Source organism: Odocoileus virginianus, chromosome 18 (assembly GCF_023699985.2).
Source record: "Odocoileus virginianus isolate 20LAN1187 ecotype Illinois chromosome 18, Ovbor_1.2, whole genome shotgun sequence".
Classification (NCBI taxonomy): domain Eukaryota; kingdom Metazoa; phylum Chordata; class Mammalia; order Artiodactyla; family Cervidae; genus Odocoileus; species Odocoileus virginianus.
The window spans coordinates 13,171,747-13,192,759 of record NC_069691.1 but is presented as its reverse complement, the minus strand read 5'-3'; the positions used below and the strand labels follow the sequence as shown (position 1 = coordinate 13,192,759).

The window sequence follows — 21,013 nt, the reverse complement described above, 5'->3', positions numbered from 1 at the left end:
TCCAATACTCTCCTTTCTAGATTGAAGAGGAGAAGCTAGTAAAGGCCAATATTACCCTATGGGAAGCCAACATGATCAAGGCCTACAATGCATCCCTTGCTGGAAATACCACCGGGCCACCCTTTTTCGTGCACCCTGCAGATGTACCTCGAGGACCCTGTTGGGAAACAATGGTGGGGCAGGTAATGTTAAACACGGGAGTGCATAACAATTATTGGATTAAAAAAGAACAGAGTTGAAATTTCTTCTGTAAGTGTGACCTGGTTTATATTGCTTATAAATGAAAATTGCTAAGACTTGCTGACTGCTCACTATATGCTGGCTGTGAATTTCATATGTATTAACTCTTGCAGTCCTCACAAGCATCCATTCAGGTAAGTGGTACATTTACACCCCTTTTACTGCAGCATATAAAGGAAGGGTGTTTTAAAATGGCCCGAGGAGATATTTTCTGTCTATATTATAATAAAGCACCCAGATTTAGCACCCAGACCCAAGCAAATATTTAAATGGCACTCTAGTTAGTGTTACCTGTTTTCCCTAAGAAAAAGAGAAAAAGTTCATTTGGGAGCATACACTAAAATTTATTTCAATAATGTTGAGTTTTGTCAAATAATTGCCCCTTAAGCATTAAAGGAAATGCTATTTTAGGTTTGTTGTTTTTAGATGACTGTGTAAATGACCCCAGTCCAAGACTAATGGTATTTTAGCAGATAAAAGAAATAGTTTTCCTATGGCTTTCTGTTCAATAAAGGGAAACCAAACAAAACAAAAACAAAAGCGTACTTCAGGTCTCTTCAGTCAGTTCCGTTCAGTTGCTCAGTTATGTCCGACTCTTTGCGACCCCATGAATCACAGCACGCCAGGCCTCCCTGTCCATCACCAACTCCCGGGGTTCACTCAAACTCCTGTCCATCGAGTCAGTGATGCCATCCAGCCATCCTCTGTTGTCCCCTTCTCCTCCTGCCCCCAATCCCTCCCAGCATCAGGGTCTTTTCCAATGAGTCAACTCTTCACATGAGGTGGCCAAAGTACTGGAGTTTCAGCTTCAGCATCAGTCCTTCCAATGAACACCCAGCACTGATCTCCTTTAGGATGGACTGGTTGGATCTCCTTGCAGTCCAAGGGACTCTCAAGAGTCTTCTCCAACACCACAGTTCAAAAGCATCAATTCTTCAGCACTCAGCTTTCTTCACAGTCCAACTCTCACAACCATACATGACCACTGGAAAAACCATAGCCTTGACTAGACAGACCTTTGTTGGCAAAGTAATGTCTCTGCTTTTTAATATGCTATCTAGGTTGGTCATAACTTTCCTTCCAAGGAATAAGCATCATTTAATTTCATGGCTGCAATCACCATCTGCTGTAATTTTGGAGCCCGAAAAAATAAAATCTAACAATGTTTCCAGTGTCTCCCCATCTATGTCCCATCAAGTCTTTTATCTCTATACAAATCAAATTTATATTTTGAAATTCCTTTAATTTTATCTCATTAGAATTGATTCCTCATGTACATTTCATAAACTGATTTTGGACTATGGTGAACAGACATTTAAAGACATGTCATAGTGCTTCTGTCTGTCAGACAACAACTCAGTTTCAGTAGTAATGTGATCTTTGGGAAACTATTTGAATACATTTTTTTGTTTTTAATTATTCATATTATTATTTCCATAAATTTTGTATGATAAATGGAAAATTGAAAATTAGCATTAGCCTTATAAAACTAATTTAAACGAATACAGATATCATTAGATGTCTTTAGCTTCAGATACTCATCTTACTTAAGCGACTCATCTGTGATTTCAACTGTGGAAAAAAATATGGAAAATGTGTATAATGCTAGACAGACATCATTGAGAACTAAGTCCAAAGTATAAATAAGGACTCTATTTTTTAAGCTTTCAGGGACCAGATAGGCCTTCCTTTTCTGGTTACATGTTATTGAATTCTCAGTTTTCAGACATCCATGTTTTATACATGTTTATAGGAACATACAATGTATGAAATAATAAATGAAAGGAAAACTGCCTGTACTTGCTAGAGATACTTGTGATGCATGGTGTGGTAGACAGAATAAAAGCTACTCCAAAATGTCCATGTTCTAATTCCTGGAAATTGTGAATATGTTACCTTACATAGTAAAATGGAGTGTACCAATGTGAGTAGGTTAAATATCTGGGGATAGGAAAAGTATCCTGGATTATATGGGTGAGCCTAACAAAATCATAACATGCTTATACATGGGAGGCAAGAGTGAGAAAAACTGGATGTGACAGTGAGACAGAGGTTGGAGTGATGTACTTTAAAGGTGGAGGAAGGAGGCCATGAGCCTGTTTTTATTGAGTCTTTTTTTATCACTTCTAGGTTGTTCCCTAAATCTTCAGCAAAAGTTGAGAGAAATGAAAAAAAAAAAGCAAACATGTAGTTTTCACAAACTCAAAAAGTTTGAGACATTTTCTTAATGGACATCCCAGAATGTAGACTGGCATGAGGGCTAAGAAACTTATTCTTTACCAAGAAAACACCTGGATTAAACAGGATTAATAGAACTAACTGTAAAGAATAAGGTGGAAGCCGCTCACTTCTGAAGAGGAGGCAGCACTTAATTAGACATGAATGTCAATGTAATCTAGAAAACATGTTTCTGATTATGCAGAAGCTTCTGGGATAGTCTTCTGCATCCTGCGTTAAAATAAAGAAAAAATATTTATTTAATTATTCTTCTTGGAGCCCCTGTACCATGCTGCTTGTCTTGTTCCTTTTCTTTTTTTAAAATCCTGTCCCTAGTGGTTTTCTTTGCTTCATCGTCTTTTCTTACCGCTGTCTGTAGTTGGGGTTCCCTTTTCTCTCTCACCTTCCTTTCTTTAAAGGAACAGGCAGCACTAGTGGAAAAGCTTGTGGGAGCTGGAGGCGGGAAGGGCTGTGATTCTGAGCAGAATGTTGATGAGACAGCTGGGATCCATGGGGGCAAAGAGAACACAGCGATGTAAAAACCCTGAGTGCAGGGAAGGCCTGGCCTTTAAGAGATCAATATGTATATCCATGCACCGGGAAACATGAATTTCCACCACTTTTAAAACAAAGTCATTCCAGAAGAAATAGTATCAGCAGCTTCTCTGCATGGAATGTTAGAGAGGCACCCCCAAAGAATTGTTCATTGTTCTATGAGAACATTCCAGATGTTTCCTCTTTTTCTCTGTGGATGTCCTCTCCTCTGTTTTCCCTCAAGGATACTGTGGAACTCGGGCTCTCTCTGATTATAAGAATTCGGTGACTCCTTCACGTCTCCAGGAAATCTCAGGATGTAGTGACTTAGTCTCACCTCCAACGGCATTTGGTGGGTAAGCAGCAGAGCAGTTCTTGGGAGATCACTATTTGAAGCCGTATACTGAGGTCTGCATTTTGGGGACAGAGAGAAAGCCGACTCCAACTGAAGATAGTGATAGCAATGGCTCACATTTATCAAATTCTTCTTGTGTGCCAGGCATTGCCTCTTTGAGTTTTTATTAATAAATTGCCCTCCAAGTTGTATCATTATCCCCGTTTTATAGATGAGGAGACCATAACTGAGAAAAGAGACCTTAAAGGAAGACCTTAAAGGAGACCTTGAAGGAAGCCAGTGATAGGCACCCACATTTAACCTACAGAGTCTGATTGGAGTTTGTGTCCTTCTCTACAGTGCCGAATCATCCTCCAGAAGCATAACTAACGTCAGTGCATGCTCCTCAGGATCCTGCCATGGAAAAATCTAGTCTTTGTGATACACCTTCTCTATTATTTCCCTGGTGGCTCAGAGAGTAAAGAATCTGACTTCCGTGTGGGAGATCTGGGTTTGACCCCTGGGTTGGGAAGATCCCCTGGAGAAGGGACTAGCTACCCACTGTAGTATTCTTGCCTGGAGAATTCTGTGGACAGAGGAGCCTGGTGGGCTACAGTCCATGGGGTTGCAAAGAGTCAGACACAACTGAGAGACATTAACACTAAGTCTACTTGCTAATGATAGTCTTAGATTTACTGATCAAAGCTACCCAAGCATTTTATTACTACATGTCAGAAGTCTGAAGTGTGACATGTGGGGTGCAGTGCTCTGTGGAAGGCCTGTGGGGAAGTCATGCTCCATCCTGACTAGCAAGCTAGGAACTGGGACTGAATGATGTTCCCTTGGTGGGCTGGACCACCATTTTGGGAATTCCCTTTCTTGTAAAGCAGTATATTCCCTCTATGGTGTGTTAATAAACATTTTCACATGATGTTTGAATCCTCTTCTGCTATTTTATGTAAAAGTTAGGATACTGCTTAGGGGAAGAATCAGACTTTCAACCACTAGGATGAGGGTGCTTAGGAGTTTGTGGAGAACTTCAAAATCACTCTGAAACTGTCTCTTACTAAGGAACTCTTTTCAAGATCGTGTTGGAAACCTAAAAATATCCCTTATAGCCTGCCACTAATGGATGCTAATTATTAGAATCTGAACTCAAGTTTCCTGGGGAATGAAAAGAAGAATAAGAGTAGGGAAGAGAAAAGTTATGTTCAGTAAATAACTGCAAGAATTTATTGTCACTCAGTTACTCACTCCATGTTCATTAAGTGCATATTAATATTGGGCATTGTGCTAGATACTGGAGGTACAGTGGGGAACAAATGTGTATCTCTTCTTTGTCCTTGTGAGAATTACAATCTCTTAGGAAGAACAAAACCATTAATTAAATAAATATATAACGTCTATGGACAGGTCATGGTGGAGAGTTCTGAAAAAATGTGGTCCACTGGAGAAGGAAATGGCAAACCACTTCAGTGTTCTTGCCTTGCGAACCCCATGAACAGAATGAGAAGGCAAAAAGATAGGACACTGAAAGATGAACTCCCCAGGTTGGTAGATGCTCAATATGCTACTGGAGATCAGTGGAGAAATAATTCCAGAAAGAATGAAGAGAAGGAGCCAAAGCAAAAACAACACCCTGTTGTGGATGAGACTGGTGATGGAAGCAATGTCCGATGCTGTAAAGAGCAATATTGCATAGGAACCTGGAATGTTAAGTCCGTGAATCAAGGCAAATTGGAAGTGGTCAAACAGAAGATAGACAGGATGAATGTTGACATTTTAGGAATCAGTGAACTAAAATGGACTGGAATGGGTGAATTTAACTCAGATGGCCATTATATCTACTACTGTGGGCAAGAATCCCTTAGAAGAAATGGAGTAGCCCTCTTAGTCAACAAAAGAGTCTGAAATGCAGTACTTGGATGAAATCTCAAAAATGACAGAATGATTTCTGTTCATTTCCAAGGCAAATCATTCAATATCACAGTAATCCAAGTCTATGCCCCAACCAGTAATGCTGAAGAAGCTGAAGTTGAACAGTTCTGTGAAGACCTACAAGACTTTCTAGAACTAACACCCCAAATAGATGTCCTTTTCATTACAGAGGACTGGAATGCAAAAGTAAGAAGTCAAGAAACACCTGGAATAACAGGCAAATTTGGCCTTGGAGTATGGAATGGGGCAGGGCAAAGGCTAATAGAGTTTTACCAGGAGAACGCACTGGTCATAGCAAACACCCTCTTCCAACAAAACAAGAGAAGACTCTACACATGAACCTCACCAAATGGTCAACACCAAAATCAGACTGATTATATTCTTTGCAGCTAAAGATGGAAAAGCTCTATACATTCAGCAAAAACAAGACCGGGAGCTGACTGTGGCTCAGATAATGAACTCCTTATTGCTAAATTCAGATATAAACTGAAGAAAGTCAGGAAAACCACTAGACCATTCAGGTATGACCGAAATAAAATCCCTTACAATTATATAGTGGAAGTGAGAAATAGATTTAAGTTACTAGATCTGATAGAATGCCTGATGAACTGTGGACAGAGGTTCGTGACATTGTACAGGAGACAGGGATCAAGACCATCCCCAAGAAAAAGAAATGCAAAAAAGCAAAATGGTTGTCTGAGGAGGCCTTACAAATAGATGAGAAAAGAAGAGAAGCAAAAAGCAAAGGAGAAAAGGAAAGATATTCCCATTTGAATGCAGAGTTCCAAAGAATAGCAAGGAGAGATAAGGAAGCCTTCCTCAGTGATCAATGCAAAGAAACAGAGGAAAACAACAGAATGGGAAAGACTAGAGATCTTGTCAAGAAAATTAAAGATACCAAGGGAACATTTCATGCAAAGATGAAATGTACTCAATAAAGTACAGAAATGGTATGGACCTAACAGAAGCAGAAGATATTAAGAAGAGGTGGCAAGAATGCACAGAACTATATAAAAAAGATCTTCATGACCCAGATAATCACGATGGTGTGATCACTCATCTAGAATCAGACATCCTAGAATGTGAAGTCAAGTAGGCCTTAGGAAGCATCACTACAAGCAAAGCTAGTGGAGGCAATGGAATTCCAGTTGAGTTATTTCAAATCTTAAAAGTTAAGATGGTTAAGATGCTGTTAAAGTGCTGCACTCAATATGTCAGCAAATTTGGAAAACAGCAGTGGTCACAGGACTGGAAAAGGTCAGTTTTCATTCCAATCCCAAAGAAAGGCAATGCCAAAGAATGCTCAAACTACCACACAATTGCACTCATCTCACACGCTAGTAAAATAATGCTCAAATTTCTCCAAGCCAGGCTTCAACAATACATGAACAGTGAACTTCCAGATGTTCAAGATGGTTTTAGAGAAAGGCAGAGGAACCAGAGATCAAATTGCCAACATCTGCTGGATCATCAAAAATGCAAGAGAGTTCCAGAAAAACATCTATTTCTGCTTTATTGATTATGCCAAAGCCTTTGACTGTGTGGCTCACAATAAACTGTGGAAAACTCTGAAAGAGATGGGAATACCATACCACTGACCTGCCTGTTAAGAAACCTGTATGCAGGTCAGGAAGCAACAGTTAGAACCGGACATGGAACAACAGATTGGTTCCAAATAGGAAAAGGAGTGCGTCAAGGCTGTATATTGTTACCCTGCTCATTTAACTTATATGCAGAGTACATCATAAGAAATGTTTGGCTGGATGAAGCACAAGCTGGAATCAAGATTGCTGGGAGAAATATCAATAACCTGAGATATGCAGATGATGTCACCCTTATGGCAGAAAGCAAAGAAGAACTAAAGAGCTTCTTGATGAAAGTGAAAGAGGAGAGTGAATAAGTTGGCTTAAAGCTCAACATTCAGAAAACTAAGATCATGGCATCTGGTCCCATCACTTCATGGCAAACAGACAGGGAAACAGTGAGAGACTTATTTTTGGGGTCTCCAAAATCACTGCAGATGGTGATTGCAACCATGAAATTAAAAGATGTTTGTTCCTTGGAAGAAAACTTATGACCAACCTAGATAGCATATTTAAAAGCAGAGACGTAACTTTGCCAACAAAGGTCCGTCTAGTCAAGGCTATAGTTTTTCTAGTAGTCCTGTATGAATGTGAGAATTGGACTATAAAGAAAGCTGACTGCTGAAGAATCGATGCTTTTGAACTGTGATGTTGGAGAAGACTCTTGAGAGGTCTTTGGCTGCAAGGAGATCCAGCCTGTAAATCCTAAAGGACATCAGTCTGGAATATTCATTGGAAGGTCTGATGTTGAAGCTGAAACACCAATACTTTGGCCACCTGATGCAAAGGACTGACTCATTTGAATAGACCCTGATTCTGGAAAAGATAGAAGGCAGAAGGAAGAAGGGGACAACAGAGGATGAGATGATTGGATAGCATCACTGACTCAATGGGCATGAGTTTGAGTAAAGTTTGGGAGTTGGTGATGGACAGGGAGGTTGGCGTGCTGCAGTCCATTGAGTCGCAAAGAGTCAGACATGACTGAGCAACTGAACTGAACTGATAACATTTACAAATAATAGCATCAACAGATAGTGCAAGAACACAGTGCATGCTGTCTGAGAAGGTTGCATGTACTTTAAAGAAGGCATTTCAGTGGTTTTTAGTATACATTTACATTGTTAATCACAATAGCATTTGTTTTTTAAGAGCTCACAGTATTTCATTGTGTTGACATCCATTTTTATTTTATTTCCTCTTGAGTGTATTTAAATTGTTTCCAATTTTGATCTGGGAGAAACAATGCTTTCACAATTATATAGGTTGGACACTTGTTGTAAGATACATTTCTAAAAGTGGATTTTCTTGATCAGATGCCACACTTTACAACAGGATGATTCTTAAAAGTCCTGCCCCCTCGCCCCACTGCAAATGATGCAGCAGTCTAATTTCCCCATCAGTTTATGACAGTGCCTGTTTTCACCATACTCTCATCAATATGGAAGAGCATGGGTTTTAAAATATTTATCACTGTGTAAAGTAACAACTGTATTTTTATAAGGAATTAAGCCCTTTTTTTATTTTTGTAAGGAATGAAATACTTTTGAATGTTTTAATTAATTGTATATTTTCTTATTTTTTGTATGTGCCATTTGCCATTCTTTTCCTTATTGAATTGCCCATCTATTGCACTGATTTGTAAAAGTTTTTAATGTGTTAGAAAAACTAGTCCTCTATCATATATGATACAAGTACTTTTTTCAAGTTTGTCTTTGAATTTTATAAATAGCACTGCTTGTCAGATTAAACTGCTAAACTTCCGTGTTGTCAGTATTTTCCTGTTTTGTGTTCTTGTATCATGCTTATAAATGTTTCTCAATAGAAAGACGTTTGATCCAGTGGTTTGGGCACAGGAAGTAATTATTTTTAAAATAATAAAATAAGGCTGAAACTTTTTTCACTGGCTCGATATGCCTAACTAGTTTCTTTACCATTGGTTGCAGTTTCAAGTTAATGCTGTTAAGAAAGCATGACAAATTCGATGTCAACTTTAGGACTACATGAAGGGAAAAATGCTTGTTTTAATACACATACTATTTCAACAGGAATTTGTGCGACTGACTGTCTCTGATGTTCTGACCACCTATGTTACAATTCTCATTGGGGACTTTCTCCGAGCATGCTTTGTGAGGTTTTGCAACTACTGCTGGTGCTGGGATTTGGAATACGGATATGTAAGTGTGATCTTCATCTTTCTCTTATCAGACTCATCATTTATACATACAATGAAAAAAGAAAAATTAGGAGGTAAGATGGTCTTTCAGATGTCAATAAGCAAAGACCAATGAGGACACTTATAATTCAGAAGGAATTGATAAGACTTGAATATCATGGCTTGCAGTAGTCTAACAAAATTAGATTCTAGTAAAATTATAGGTGGCTAAAGCAGTGACTTCAACCTATCTGTTAAATTGGTGAGCTCAGTAAATCTTGGGCCCACAGTCTGTATCCTCCCCATGAAGTTTGCTGGCATTTCTAGAAGCAGGGCAAGATGAGTAGCATCAGCTGGACATTTTCTGTGAATTCCTTTGAATTCTACTAAGCAAGCTCCTGGACACTTATCAAGTGCATCACTGTGCAGTACCCTGGGGGATGAAGGCATCAGTGAATATGCTGCTTGCCTCATAAAGCTCACAGTCTAATAAGCGCTCAGCAGAGGCTCAGCAGGGGGCTGTGAAAGGCCCAGGGTGCTGCTTGGGCTCTGGTAAGTGGTGGAGTAGAATTCCAGCAAGTTGATTTGCTTCCCCATAGCAACAGCACAAGTTTCTCTGAGCCCCACCGGTGTTGATTCCATTATTAACCCCGTCTTTGTTCAACGCCAGATTCCTCCACAAAGTTTGAGAGTGGTAGCAGAACACACATCTCTGTGTCCTCCTTTTGCACATGAAACTTGTTATCTTGGGAAACAGGACCTGAGGAGTTGATAGTACTTATTTGCTCAAGTATTTCCAGTGATTTCTAAATATTTAGAATGAATTCGAGTCTCTGTCCAGGGCCATCAATACCCTTTGTGATCTGCTTTTTTCCCCTCTGAACTCATCTTCTACCGCCTTTGCTCTTGCTTTGTAAAATCCATAAACATTGGGGTTCTTGGTTATGCTCAAACACAGATGCTCCTTGCATCTGCCCTAGCTGTTCTTCCTTCTGGGGGCGCAGTTTCCTAGAATTTGCCGGCACTGATTCTTGTCATTAAGGACTCAGCTTATAAGTCACCTCCTTCAAACTTTTCTCTGACCTTCCAATCTAAGGTGGCCCATCAGGCACTCTCTGTTTCAGCATAGTTTTATTTTCTCTATACACTGTATAACTACTTGACATCTTCTGTTTTGAAAGTGCTTATTATCTGTCTCCCTCTGTTGCAATGAAAGCTTTCTCAAAACGGAGGCCTTGACCTCAAGCTTTGAGCTGTGCTTGTCACATAGCAGGAGTTATTTTGACTGGCTGACTCAGTGTTGAACCTCCACATTTCAGCACCATTAAGGCCACACTGTCTGCTGACAGAACTCTGCTTGCTTCCAGGGATGTGCCCTGGAGTCAAGTTCTGCCCTAGTGTTCTTGAGCTAATGATGTTTCTCTTCTCCGCAGTGAAGGGATATTCTTCCCTGCTGGTCTTCTTGTCTCATGCCCTCTAGTTTCTGATCAAGTCCTATATTCAGAACTATTTTCAAGACTCCAGGCTAGATCCTCTACCTGACTTTGAGACTGTACCTTTTATGAGGTCATCTCTGTCTTTCTTCCGGAAAGTGCTTCTTTAGTGGAGCCAGAAGGTCGTGTTGTTTGGTAGATGATGGTGAGGTAATGCTATAGATCCAGGATGCTCTTGTGTTGTTTCCCCCCTCTCCACTGTGAAGTATTCAGCTGGCTTGGTTTCATTTCTATTTTCTTGGCCTGATTCAGCTCTTCTGAAGCAGGCATAAAAATTGCCATTTCTTTCTTAGACCATCACTAGGCTTATGCTTGCCTTTTATCCCTGACTTCTTTCTTCTTAAGTGCTAGAAAATTTTGCTTCAAATATGAAGTCAATATAACATGACCTGGATGCATAAAAGCAGTAATTAAATGACTAATTTATTATTTATTGAGTGCTGACAGTGCTCTTGGGTTAGTATGAAGCATAGGAAAACAGACATTCCTGTTTGAGGTCACAGCGAGTGAATTTTCTTCCATGTTACCTTTGGAAGGCTCATCAGAGAGAAACTCAGCAGTGAAACACGTTTTGAAACATTAAGGTTGGATGCTGGATCTTTGATATGGATTTTATTATCACTGACCCACCAAGTGGATAGTTTACAGAGCTGAGTGCCTGCTAGTCACAAACTATCATGAGCAAACCTCTGTGCCAGCTGATAAGAGGATACAGAGATGTAAAAGTTGTAAGCCTAAGGAGAAGTAGCAAATGTGGGCCTACAGGCTGGATTCAGCTGACAGATATTTTTATTCTGGTCTGCAGTATTGTTTCTTTCTTTCTTTTTTTTAATGAGCTAATATTTTAAAGCTCGGGGCTTTACATTTAAAAAATATGGATTTCTTGTTTTTCCTGACATATTGAAAGGCCCATATTCCCATGCTGGAGAAACTGGCAAGAGCTGCCCTCTTTTGGTGAAATATTCATTCACCAATTCTTCACACTCTGCTACAAGCCTCCCTTGTCAGCAAAGAGCAGGAAATGTAATAGCTTGCTCTTACAATGTAATTGCACATTGGAGACACCATGACTTCTGTTGGGATTGTGAGGGAGAGATCAATAGAAATGCAAAGACAGAATGAAGTAAGAAACATTTGAGCCAAATCTTGAAGAAGAATCAAAATTTCAAAAGATTGAGATGGAAGAAAGCATTCTCAGTGGACGAACTGATGGAAGGCAGGGCCCAGCAGCTAGCAAGTATGGACAGTGCAGATAGAGATGCAGAATCTAAAATGGTGCTGCTTTAGAGAAGAAGAGAATGATGAGAATGCTTCTCCGATCTTCTGGACTTACTGATTGGCAATATGAGTCCAGAAAGTACCTGTCTTGAAGCAAAGGAGAATCTGAGATGGGCAGAGGAGATGCTTTTAAGAATCCTTTCAGGAATGAGAGAGAAAAGATGTCCATTTCTGCTACTAAAGAAATGTTTTTTCTGAACTTTAAAAATAATACCAGTTCATTGTTAAAAAGTCTGTAAAAGGTAATAGAAACTTAATATGAAAATAAAAATCACAGGTTATCCTACCATTCAGGACATTACTTCATTGACTTGTAGAGTATTAATATTTATTTAGGTATGGATAAACATGTACTGTATATTTATATGTTTTACTGTAGATTTTTGTAAATACATATAAGCATGTATCTTATTGACTAGTTACTTGCATTTTTCACCTAATGGTGATCTTTCTCCATGTTATTAACTGGTCTTTTATAATTTTTAAATGACTGTGTGTGAGTCTACATATGAATTTACTATAATTAGCTATTTTTTATTTGTTGTCAGTTAATTGTACCCAGTGGTTTGTTATTATAATAAATATTGTGGTCACATTTATTTATATCCATGTAGATAAATATCTCCACAGATAAATTGTAGTAGTATGCACAAATTATTTTCTTATCAGAAATTTCTCTAAATTAAATTGCCCAGTCATAGAGAAGATATTTTTGAAAAAGTACATTCACTTTTTCTACAACTAACCTCTATAAAAGGTAAACTCTGCAGACTCCAGCATTAGACACAGAGATCCATAAAATGTTAAGGTTAGGTGAAATTTTGACAAAATAAGTCATAATGCTTTTATTTTGCCCATTAAAAAAATCAAGAGTCTGTGAATTGAAGTGAGTTTCTTAAGTTATTTAGTCAGGATAAATAAGGACAATGAAGTGTTTTGTTTTGTTTTTTTTTGGAGAAGTCATTATGTTTAGTATACTGAATTACATACTGATTAAATCTGAGTAAATTGGGTTTAAAGTGACCCTATATATTTTTCCAGTTGTAAATTCACAGCCAAAGTATCATCACAAAAAACCTATGAGGATGAATCGAGGTAGGAAAATTACTGGCTAGGAGCAGACTATTAGACCATGTAATGTAAGTTAATCTTTCTGTAAGGCTTCTCTGAGCATAGCAGATGGTTCTCAATGTTTCTAAAGAGTTCACTGGCTCATGGAAGTGGAATGCTTTGCTCACAGAAAGAATTTTAACCACCCTGATTCAGCAAAATCACCCTGAGGCCTCTTGTAAACTGGATTTTCTATAATGGTTCAACACTACTCTCACTTTAATTTATGTTGACACCATCCTTGCCATTTGTCAATGAAGTAAGTAAAGAGCATCCAGGAAGACATGGATTGAATATATGGCATGAGGTAAGAGTATATTCAATCAAATTAAAACCTCAGTGTCTTATTTAAAGTTACATTTTTAAGGTGGTCCTCATTAAATTCCACTTTATGTAAGTGGAAAATATGGGAGATTTCCCTGAGATCTGATGAAGGGAGTACTAGATTACCCATAAATAAGAGGCATATGATTCACAGACCATCAGAGGATATTCCTAGTTATATTACACTGTATTATATTTTTATGTAGTGCTTACTATGTGTTAGAACATCTACAAAATACATGTGTTATTCAGTATAATCATGCCAGCAACACTATGAAGTAGATATTTTCCTCCTTTACAGTAAGCTGAGAATTAGAGATGCTTAATAATTTGCTCAAAGACAATTTAACTGGTCAGTGTTGGAGCTAGGACTGAAACCCACATCTGATTGACTTCAAGGCCATGAACCAGCCTTCCATCATATTGAATTTTTGCTGTAGTGCTTACCCCTAGAAACATCAAGGACTCTGCCAAAGCATGACTAATTCACGAGCCAATCCATGGCATTTGTTACTCAAATGTTTAAACAGGTTTCTTGCTGTAGAATGGAATTGGCAGGAGGAGCTGGGATGGAGAATTAGGAGATAGGGAGATATTCCTTATCTGGGAGTGAGATACTATTCAGGGGTCCAGGGAAGAGGGTATGATTAAGAGTCAGTAAGAAGTCATGGGTCCCCAGTGAGGGGATGAGAACATGCGCAAATGGCCAAGAACAGGCTGGGCTGGGTGGAATCTGTCTGCAGGCAGTGAGGGTTAGAGTACGAAGCCCTGAGGTGCTGAATTATCCTAGAAGATGAGCCTTGGATTTGTCCTAGGTTAGTAGTTCTCAAATTTGAGCATCTATCCGAGTACTCTGAAGGCACATGAAAATACAGAGTTTCTGATTCAGTAGATCTGGGTGGGGCCCGAGAATTTACTAAGAACGTCCCAGGTGTTGATGCTGTGGATGGTCTGGGGACCACCATTCCTTACCATTGCCCAGAGCCCTCGGCCAGGCCAGCCTGCAGCTCTCAGCACGGTGATTCCAGCTGTGGGGGATGAGATTTGTGTGAAGAAAGGCAGGTCACTGCAATGACGGAACTGCCTCTGAGATCCTGAATTTCATTTCACAATATCCAGAGGTTGATGATTTTCCAGAAATAACTAAACTTACAGAGAGAGAATGGATTTTCTCAGACTTTTTAGTCCAGTGAGCACCATATGTCTTCTTTCTGGGTAGCTAACTGACTCTAGCCCACTGCAAACAAAGGTCTAAAAATAAAGCAAGATAATTTCTAGTTCCTTGACTATTATGGACCTCAACCCAAATCCAAGTAGGTTCTCCTGTTGCTAGTTCCTAAAAACCTTATTACAGGTGAGAAGCCCTTAGAGACTTCTTTACATTTATTCCTTTTGAATCATTTTGTTATCTCGGGTTTTAAGAAAACCTGTTTTTTTTCCTCAAGCATCATTTACTTTTAACCTTTTTGTATTTTAGAGGCAAACTTTGCAAATTGCTTTACACTCATGAATCCATTGGCTTAAAAATGAAACTATAATGTTATCTCATATTTAAAAAAAAATTCACCTTGAAAAGAATGAGCCTTGAATTTTACACTCTGTGTGTATGTGTTTGCTTTCTTACATTTGTTCTGTTTTTAAAGTGTGGATTTCTGAATTTAATACATGGAATATAAATTCCGTTTTAAGGTTCTTAGAAGCAATTCTTTAATAACTGAATCAATCAATAACAGATTTTAGATTAGAAAAGATCTTAGAAATTATCTAGAAGTAAGCAAACTTCCTCTGTAAAAGACTACATAGTAAGTATTTTCACTTCTGCAAGTATGTTATTGTGATGTAATAAGAAATATATTTTGGTTTTCATCCCAGTTCTTGGCCAGAGCTCCTAAAATCTTTGTAGTTTCCTAAGATTGAAGGTGCTAAGAACATCTTGTATTCTTATATTTGGTCTTTAGCCCTGACTCTTGATGCAGAGTTCCTAAATTCCTTTGGATATCTTGGATGATAGGAGCATTATTTGTTCCAATAAGGCAGTTCCTGGTGGGCTCCTGGATAGGAGGCTGGTGAGCAAAAGACCTGGCCATAATTAGAACCTTGGAAATTTCAACCTAATTTCCCAATCCACCAGAGAAAGGAGAGAGGCTGGAAACTGAGTTAATGATTGGTTTTGTCCATGTGATGAAGTCTCCATAAAAATCTCTGAACCTTGGGGTTTGGAGAACTTCCAGGTTGCTGAATGTACTGAGGGGCTGGGAAGAGGGTGCACTTGGAGAAGGCAAAGAAGCACTGTACTCTTTCCCCTGCACCTTGCCCATGCATCTTTTTTTTTTAACTTGCTATTCCTGAGTTGTATCCTTTTATAATAAACCAGTAATCTAGTAAACAGTTTTCCTGAGACCTGTGAGCTGTTCTAGCAAATGATCAAACCTGAGGAGGGAGACATGGGAATCTCCAGTCAGCATAGATGACAACCTGAGCTTTCAATCAATGGGTCTTGTGAGAATGAGACCTTAACCTATGGGGTCTGTTAGTGTCGGAATTGAGTTAAATTGTAGGACATTCAGTTGATGTCTACAGAGAGAAATGCTTGGTTTGCGGGAGTGGGGGTGGGGGGAGTATCATGAATAAGTGTAGTCATAGAGGAAAATGAGTGATTTTCCTTGCATCAAGCAATATGGTCTCTGTTGTACCTATTAAACTCCTGTTTTCACCCCCAAACAGCAATAGACAATACATAATGCAGCTATGTTCTAAAAAAAACTTTATCCACAAAAATTGGTGGTGGCCAGATTTGGCTCCTAAGCCGTAATGCGCCAACCCTGATCTAGTTCATTCCATCAATCTATCTGTGAGGAAACTGAGGCCTGAATTAATCAGTGGCTGGCTCAGCTCACCCAGCTAGGAAACGGCAGGCAAAGTCTCATACTAGGATCCGAATCCCAGGCGAGTGTCTTTACCACAAACCCGCTGGCACAGTAGGGGCCCTCTACCCTTCTCTGAATCGAGTTAATCAATGTATGCATCAAAGATGTCACTCCTTCAGCTGCCCCTTCTGCACACACAGTATGAAGCCAGGGGTTCCTCGTGTGTCCTTTGTGGTTTTCTAGTCACTTGGTTATAAAAATATCTCATCTCAAATGGCCTTTAAGAGGTTTGTGTGCTTATGAAAATAAAAGAAATGTACTTCTGAACGTTTGAATTTTTTTCATTTTCCTCAGTTTGGTGGGCTAAATCTGACACTCTTCTAAAGAGGTCAAGGTTGAAGGTTTGATTCGTAAATGGACACAGAGAGGAGCTGTTTCAAGGCCACAGATGGCTCAGGCCGCCGACTGAGCATTTGTCACATGTGTTGTGTGACCTCACAGGGCTCCCGGAGAAAAGGGAAGTTGATGCAGAGCAAAGGGCTCCTGAAAAAGAGAAAGACTCAGAGCTAACGTTTCTCCAGATTAGAAGCAAATTCATCTTCATTTTTCCATGAAAACCACACTTTCCTCGTTGTTGATTTTAGAACAAAAACTGTCAACTGAACCTCTTTGCATCTTTCATTAAGCTTCTCCATCTGCAAACTAAGTGAAACACTCTGTATATTCTTTAGTAATATCTTTAGTGAACTTACCTTGAAATCCTCTGTCATCTTTGTCCTGCCAAATATATAGGGTTATTTATTATTTCATTATGCATCGTATTATTATTATATCTTGCTATTTAACCATTCTTGTTATGTCAGATTTGCCGTTTACTCCCTGAATCTGTCACGAGGCACATCGTCCGTATCTTTCAGTTAACTAGGAGAGTACTGCTGCCTTTGGGGAGGTGACAAAGTTGATGCCTGAATTCAAGAATTCTTGAGGCAGAGTGTTCAAAATTTGTGAAAGATTTGTTGGGGTTCCAAATCAGAGACCTATTCTGTCTTCTTACAAACATATTTTTGGACTCTTGGGTTTAAGAAGAACGAGACACTCTCAGGTTATCTCTGTGTGTATGTGTGTGTGTATGCGTGCACGCGTGTGTGTGTATGTATATATACGTGCTGAGGAGGGAGTTATTGTGAGGATACACATGGTCTGAAGCCACATCTGCTGATGTCAGGATCTGGGGCCATAATTGGGTCCTGCCACGCTATTACTCTGTCTTCATGCTCCTCTCACTTTATATTTTTTACTGTTCTCTTCTTCTCTTGTTACCAATTAGTCAATTTCCTGATTGATTATTCCCTATATAAAATTAAACGGAGCCAGCTTTATTGTGGCTAACTAGCATTACTCCATGGGTAGAGTTTTCCTTCTAAGATGCCTAATGTGTCACAAGGAAACCTTTGGGCTGAGATGCCCAGCTCACTTCCAGTTGGTGGTGTCTGCATACAAAGAACAACCAAGTGCTGTTGCCCTGAACATGATGGTATTATCTAGGATATGAACACTGGACATTGAGTTGAATAACTTCTTTAACTTTGTTGTATCTCTAGCTCTATTTTTTTATTGTAAAAGAAATTCACATTTTTTGTTGAAAAGTATTTTAAGTATGCAAAATTTAAGAAAATAAGGTATAATCCATCACCTACATATAGCAACTATTAATATAGTGATCACTTTTAAGTTTTTTCTTTATGCATAGTTCTGTATTGAGTTGAAAAAATAATATTTACATATTTTTTGTTTAACCTTACAGCATAGTTTTTCTCTTAGGTATATAAATATCCTTCCAACAGTGATTGTAATTAGCTGCAATATATACCATAGCATAGTTATACTGTATTTAACTTATCCAATGTTGCACATTTAGATGGTTTCATCTCTGCTTCTTAAAGTTTGTCAGCATTAAGGATTAATTTATTAAAACAAATTTCTGGAAGTAAATTTACAGGGTCAAAGAGAATCAGATATTGTCAAATTGTTTTCTATAAATGTATGCCAAGTTTTACCTTTGCCAGCAATGTATGAGAACCTGTCTTACCACACTTCCACAGCATCAAACGATAGCATTTAAAAATGAGTCGTGGGGTGTTAAAAAGGATGCCTTATTTTATTTATTGCTAGTTATTTATTATATTGATTATTCTGCTGTTGTTGCTTCTATAAAGTAGTTGAGAGTCTAATCATACTTATATAAAAATATGAAAAACTTACCTTTCAATTTTTGCCATTTGAGATGCTAATCCATTTGTGAATATCTATCTCCTCTAGCCTTCATACACTGAGTTTGACATCAGCGGCAATGTCCTTGCTCTGATCTTCAATCAAGGAATGATCTGGTAAGCCAACTGTGGACAATTCATCACTTGAAACAAGCCTGCAAGATCATTATTGCACAAAGCACTGTAGCCTGGTGTCAGAGAAGTCCACGATCAGTGCCTAACTCAGCATGTGTTTTTCAGAGTGAATGGCTATGTAAAGTTTACTTTTCTGCCCAGATTTGAAGTCTTATTTCTATAAGGCATCTGCCTGTTTTGCAGAGCACATTTTTTCATCAAATACTGGGAGTCTAGGTTCTGGCTTCTAGATTATTTGAATGCTTTTTATAGTTTTATGTCTTGTGAAACTGGGATCTCACAGTGAAACATTAATGACCTCATGACTGCATGTTAAGAATGAAAGAAATTAATATAAGACCTTTCTGAGAAACTTATTTGTGGTCACTATTGAATATATTTTAAATGCAATTTATAGCTACTTTAAAAAAATATAACCTTACTGAATTCAATACTTGATAGAGATGAAACACATGTTTTAGGAAGGTTTAGTTAGAAATATGTTTTTTTTCTTTTTTGGTAACTTGTTTCATGGGGCCATTTGCACATCAAAATTATTTCTTCTGATATACAAAAGATTGTCATATCTTTTATTAAATGAAAGCATTTTCACTGTAAATCCTGACAGGTTAAGATGAGTTGATACAGTAGAAAACATTTTTGACTATAAAAAATTGCATCATAGCAGGAAATTCATCTGGGGACCATGTGTCTTGAAAATCTGTCACTCTTAACTAACATATCAACCAACAAGCAGTCATAACTGAGCTTCCTTATCCCATTGACACAGGACAAATAATTGTGCCAGTGATCACACCGTTGTCCTAAGTACATATGCTAGTTACTGGGGTCAGTTTTGCATGAGCTTCATATGTTACTTGGAGAAGGCAATGGCACCCCACTTCAGTAATCTTGCCTGGAAAAGCCCATGGACGGAGGAGACTGGTAGGCTACAGTCCATGGGGTCGCAAAGAGTCGGACATAACTGAGCGACTTCACTTTCACTTTTCACTTTCATGCACTGGAGAAGGAAATGGCAACCCACTCCAATTTCTTGCCTGGAGAATCCCAGGGATGGGAGCCCAGTGGGCTGCTGTCTGTGGGGTCGCACAGAGTCGGACACGACTGACGTGACTTAGCAGCATGTATTACTCAACTCCTACAACCACAGCTAGTCTGAACTGTTAAACAGTTGTGAAAGCAGACCTCTCTGTAAATGTTAAAATGATCTTGCTTAAATAAACTAAAGTCAAGGGTTCCATCATCCTGTGTTGGGGCCCGTCACATTCCTGGGCCTCACTAGGTCAAGCCCTGTGAAGAGAAGACTATAAAGAGATCCTCTTCTCCATTGTCAGGTATGTTTAAAAATGTGACTCCCGTTCTCTTGCTTCAAGTTTTACGCATTATTTATGGCTCATATGTCTAGAGGGCCATTAAGGAATGACAGGGGTCCTTCTCCAGGCAGAGAGGAAAGTCAAGGCGGCTCCATGTGTGACTGTCTACAGAGACAGCAAACGACTCACCTTCTGATCTTCTATGTCCTGTAGGGTATTCTGCTGTCATGGCAGAAAATGGCTAACACTGCTGTTGGGGTAATGGGAAACCACTGCCTTCCACCAGTTTTAAAATTCCTTGGTTCTTCCGCAGAGTGTCGTAAATCCCTCAGGCCTGGTGGGCACCATTTGTACAGACATATGCTGCATGTCTCTCTCCTGTGCGTTCATAGTGAAGACAGCAGATTGACCTAGAAATTTGTTGTCGTTGTGAGCAAAGCTTGTATAATTGTGTCCTGATTGGCTTCACCTGTAATTTTGCCACTTTATAGTCCACTATTACTCATACTGAAATTCTTAAATATCCACACAAAAAAGTGCTCTTCAGTTCTCTGGCAAACCCATCATCAGAATCTTTTTTTTTTTCCATTTATTTTTATTAGTTGGAGGCTAATTACTTTACAACATTGCAGTGGTTTTTGTCATACATTGAAATGAATTAGCCATGGATTTACATGTATTCCCCATCCTGGTCCCCCCCCCCCCCCACCTCCCTCTCTACCCGATCCCTCTGGGTCTTCCCAGTGCACCAGGCCCGAGCACTTGTCTCATGCATCCAACCTGGGCTGGTGATCTCTTTCACCCTAGATAATATACATGTTTTGATGCTGTTCTCTCGAAACATCCCACCCTCGCCTTCTCCCACAGAGTTCACAAGTCTGTTCTATACATCTGAGTCTCTTTTTCTGTTTTGCATATAGGGTTATCGTTATCATCTCTCTAAATTCCATATATATGTGTTAGTATACTGTAATGGTCTTTATCTTTCTGGCTTACTTCACTCTGTATATTGGGCTCCAGTTTCATCCATCTCATTAGAACTGATTCAAATGAATTCTTTTTAATGGCCGAGTAATATTCCATGGTGTATATGTACCACAGCTTCCTCATCCATTTGTCTGCTGATGGGCATCTAGGTTGCTTCCATGTCCTGGCTATTATAAACAGTGCTGCGATGAACATTGGGGTCCACGTGTCTCTTTCAGATCTGGTTTCCTCGGTGTGT

The 21,013-nt window shown here is 39.1% G+C and overlaps 1 protein-coding gene across 1 annotated transcript in view; it reads left to right on the top strand.

Annotated features, from left to right (window-relative positions):
• The window catches only part of TMC1 (transmembrane channel like 1), a 184,890-nt gene that overhangs the window by 145,170 nt on the left and 18,707 nt on the right, over positions 1-21,013 (top strand). The window contains exons 14-16 of the mRNA XM_070480157.1: positions 21-182; positions 8,892-9,020; positions 18,390-18,457. Coding sequence (XP_070336258.1) covers positions 21-182; positions 8,892-9,020; positions 18,390-18,457 — 359 coding nt within the window. The remainder of the gene's footprint in view (positions 1-20; positions 183-8,891; positions 9,021-18,389; positions 18,458-21,013) is intronic.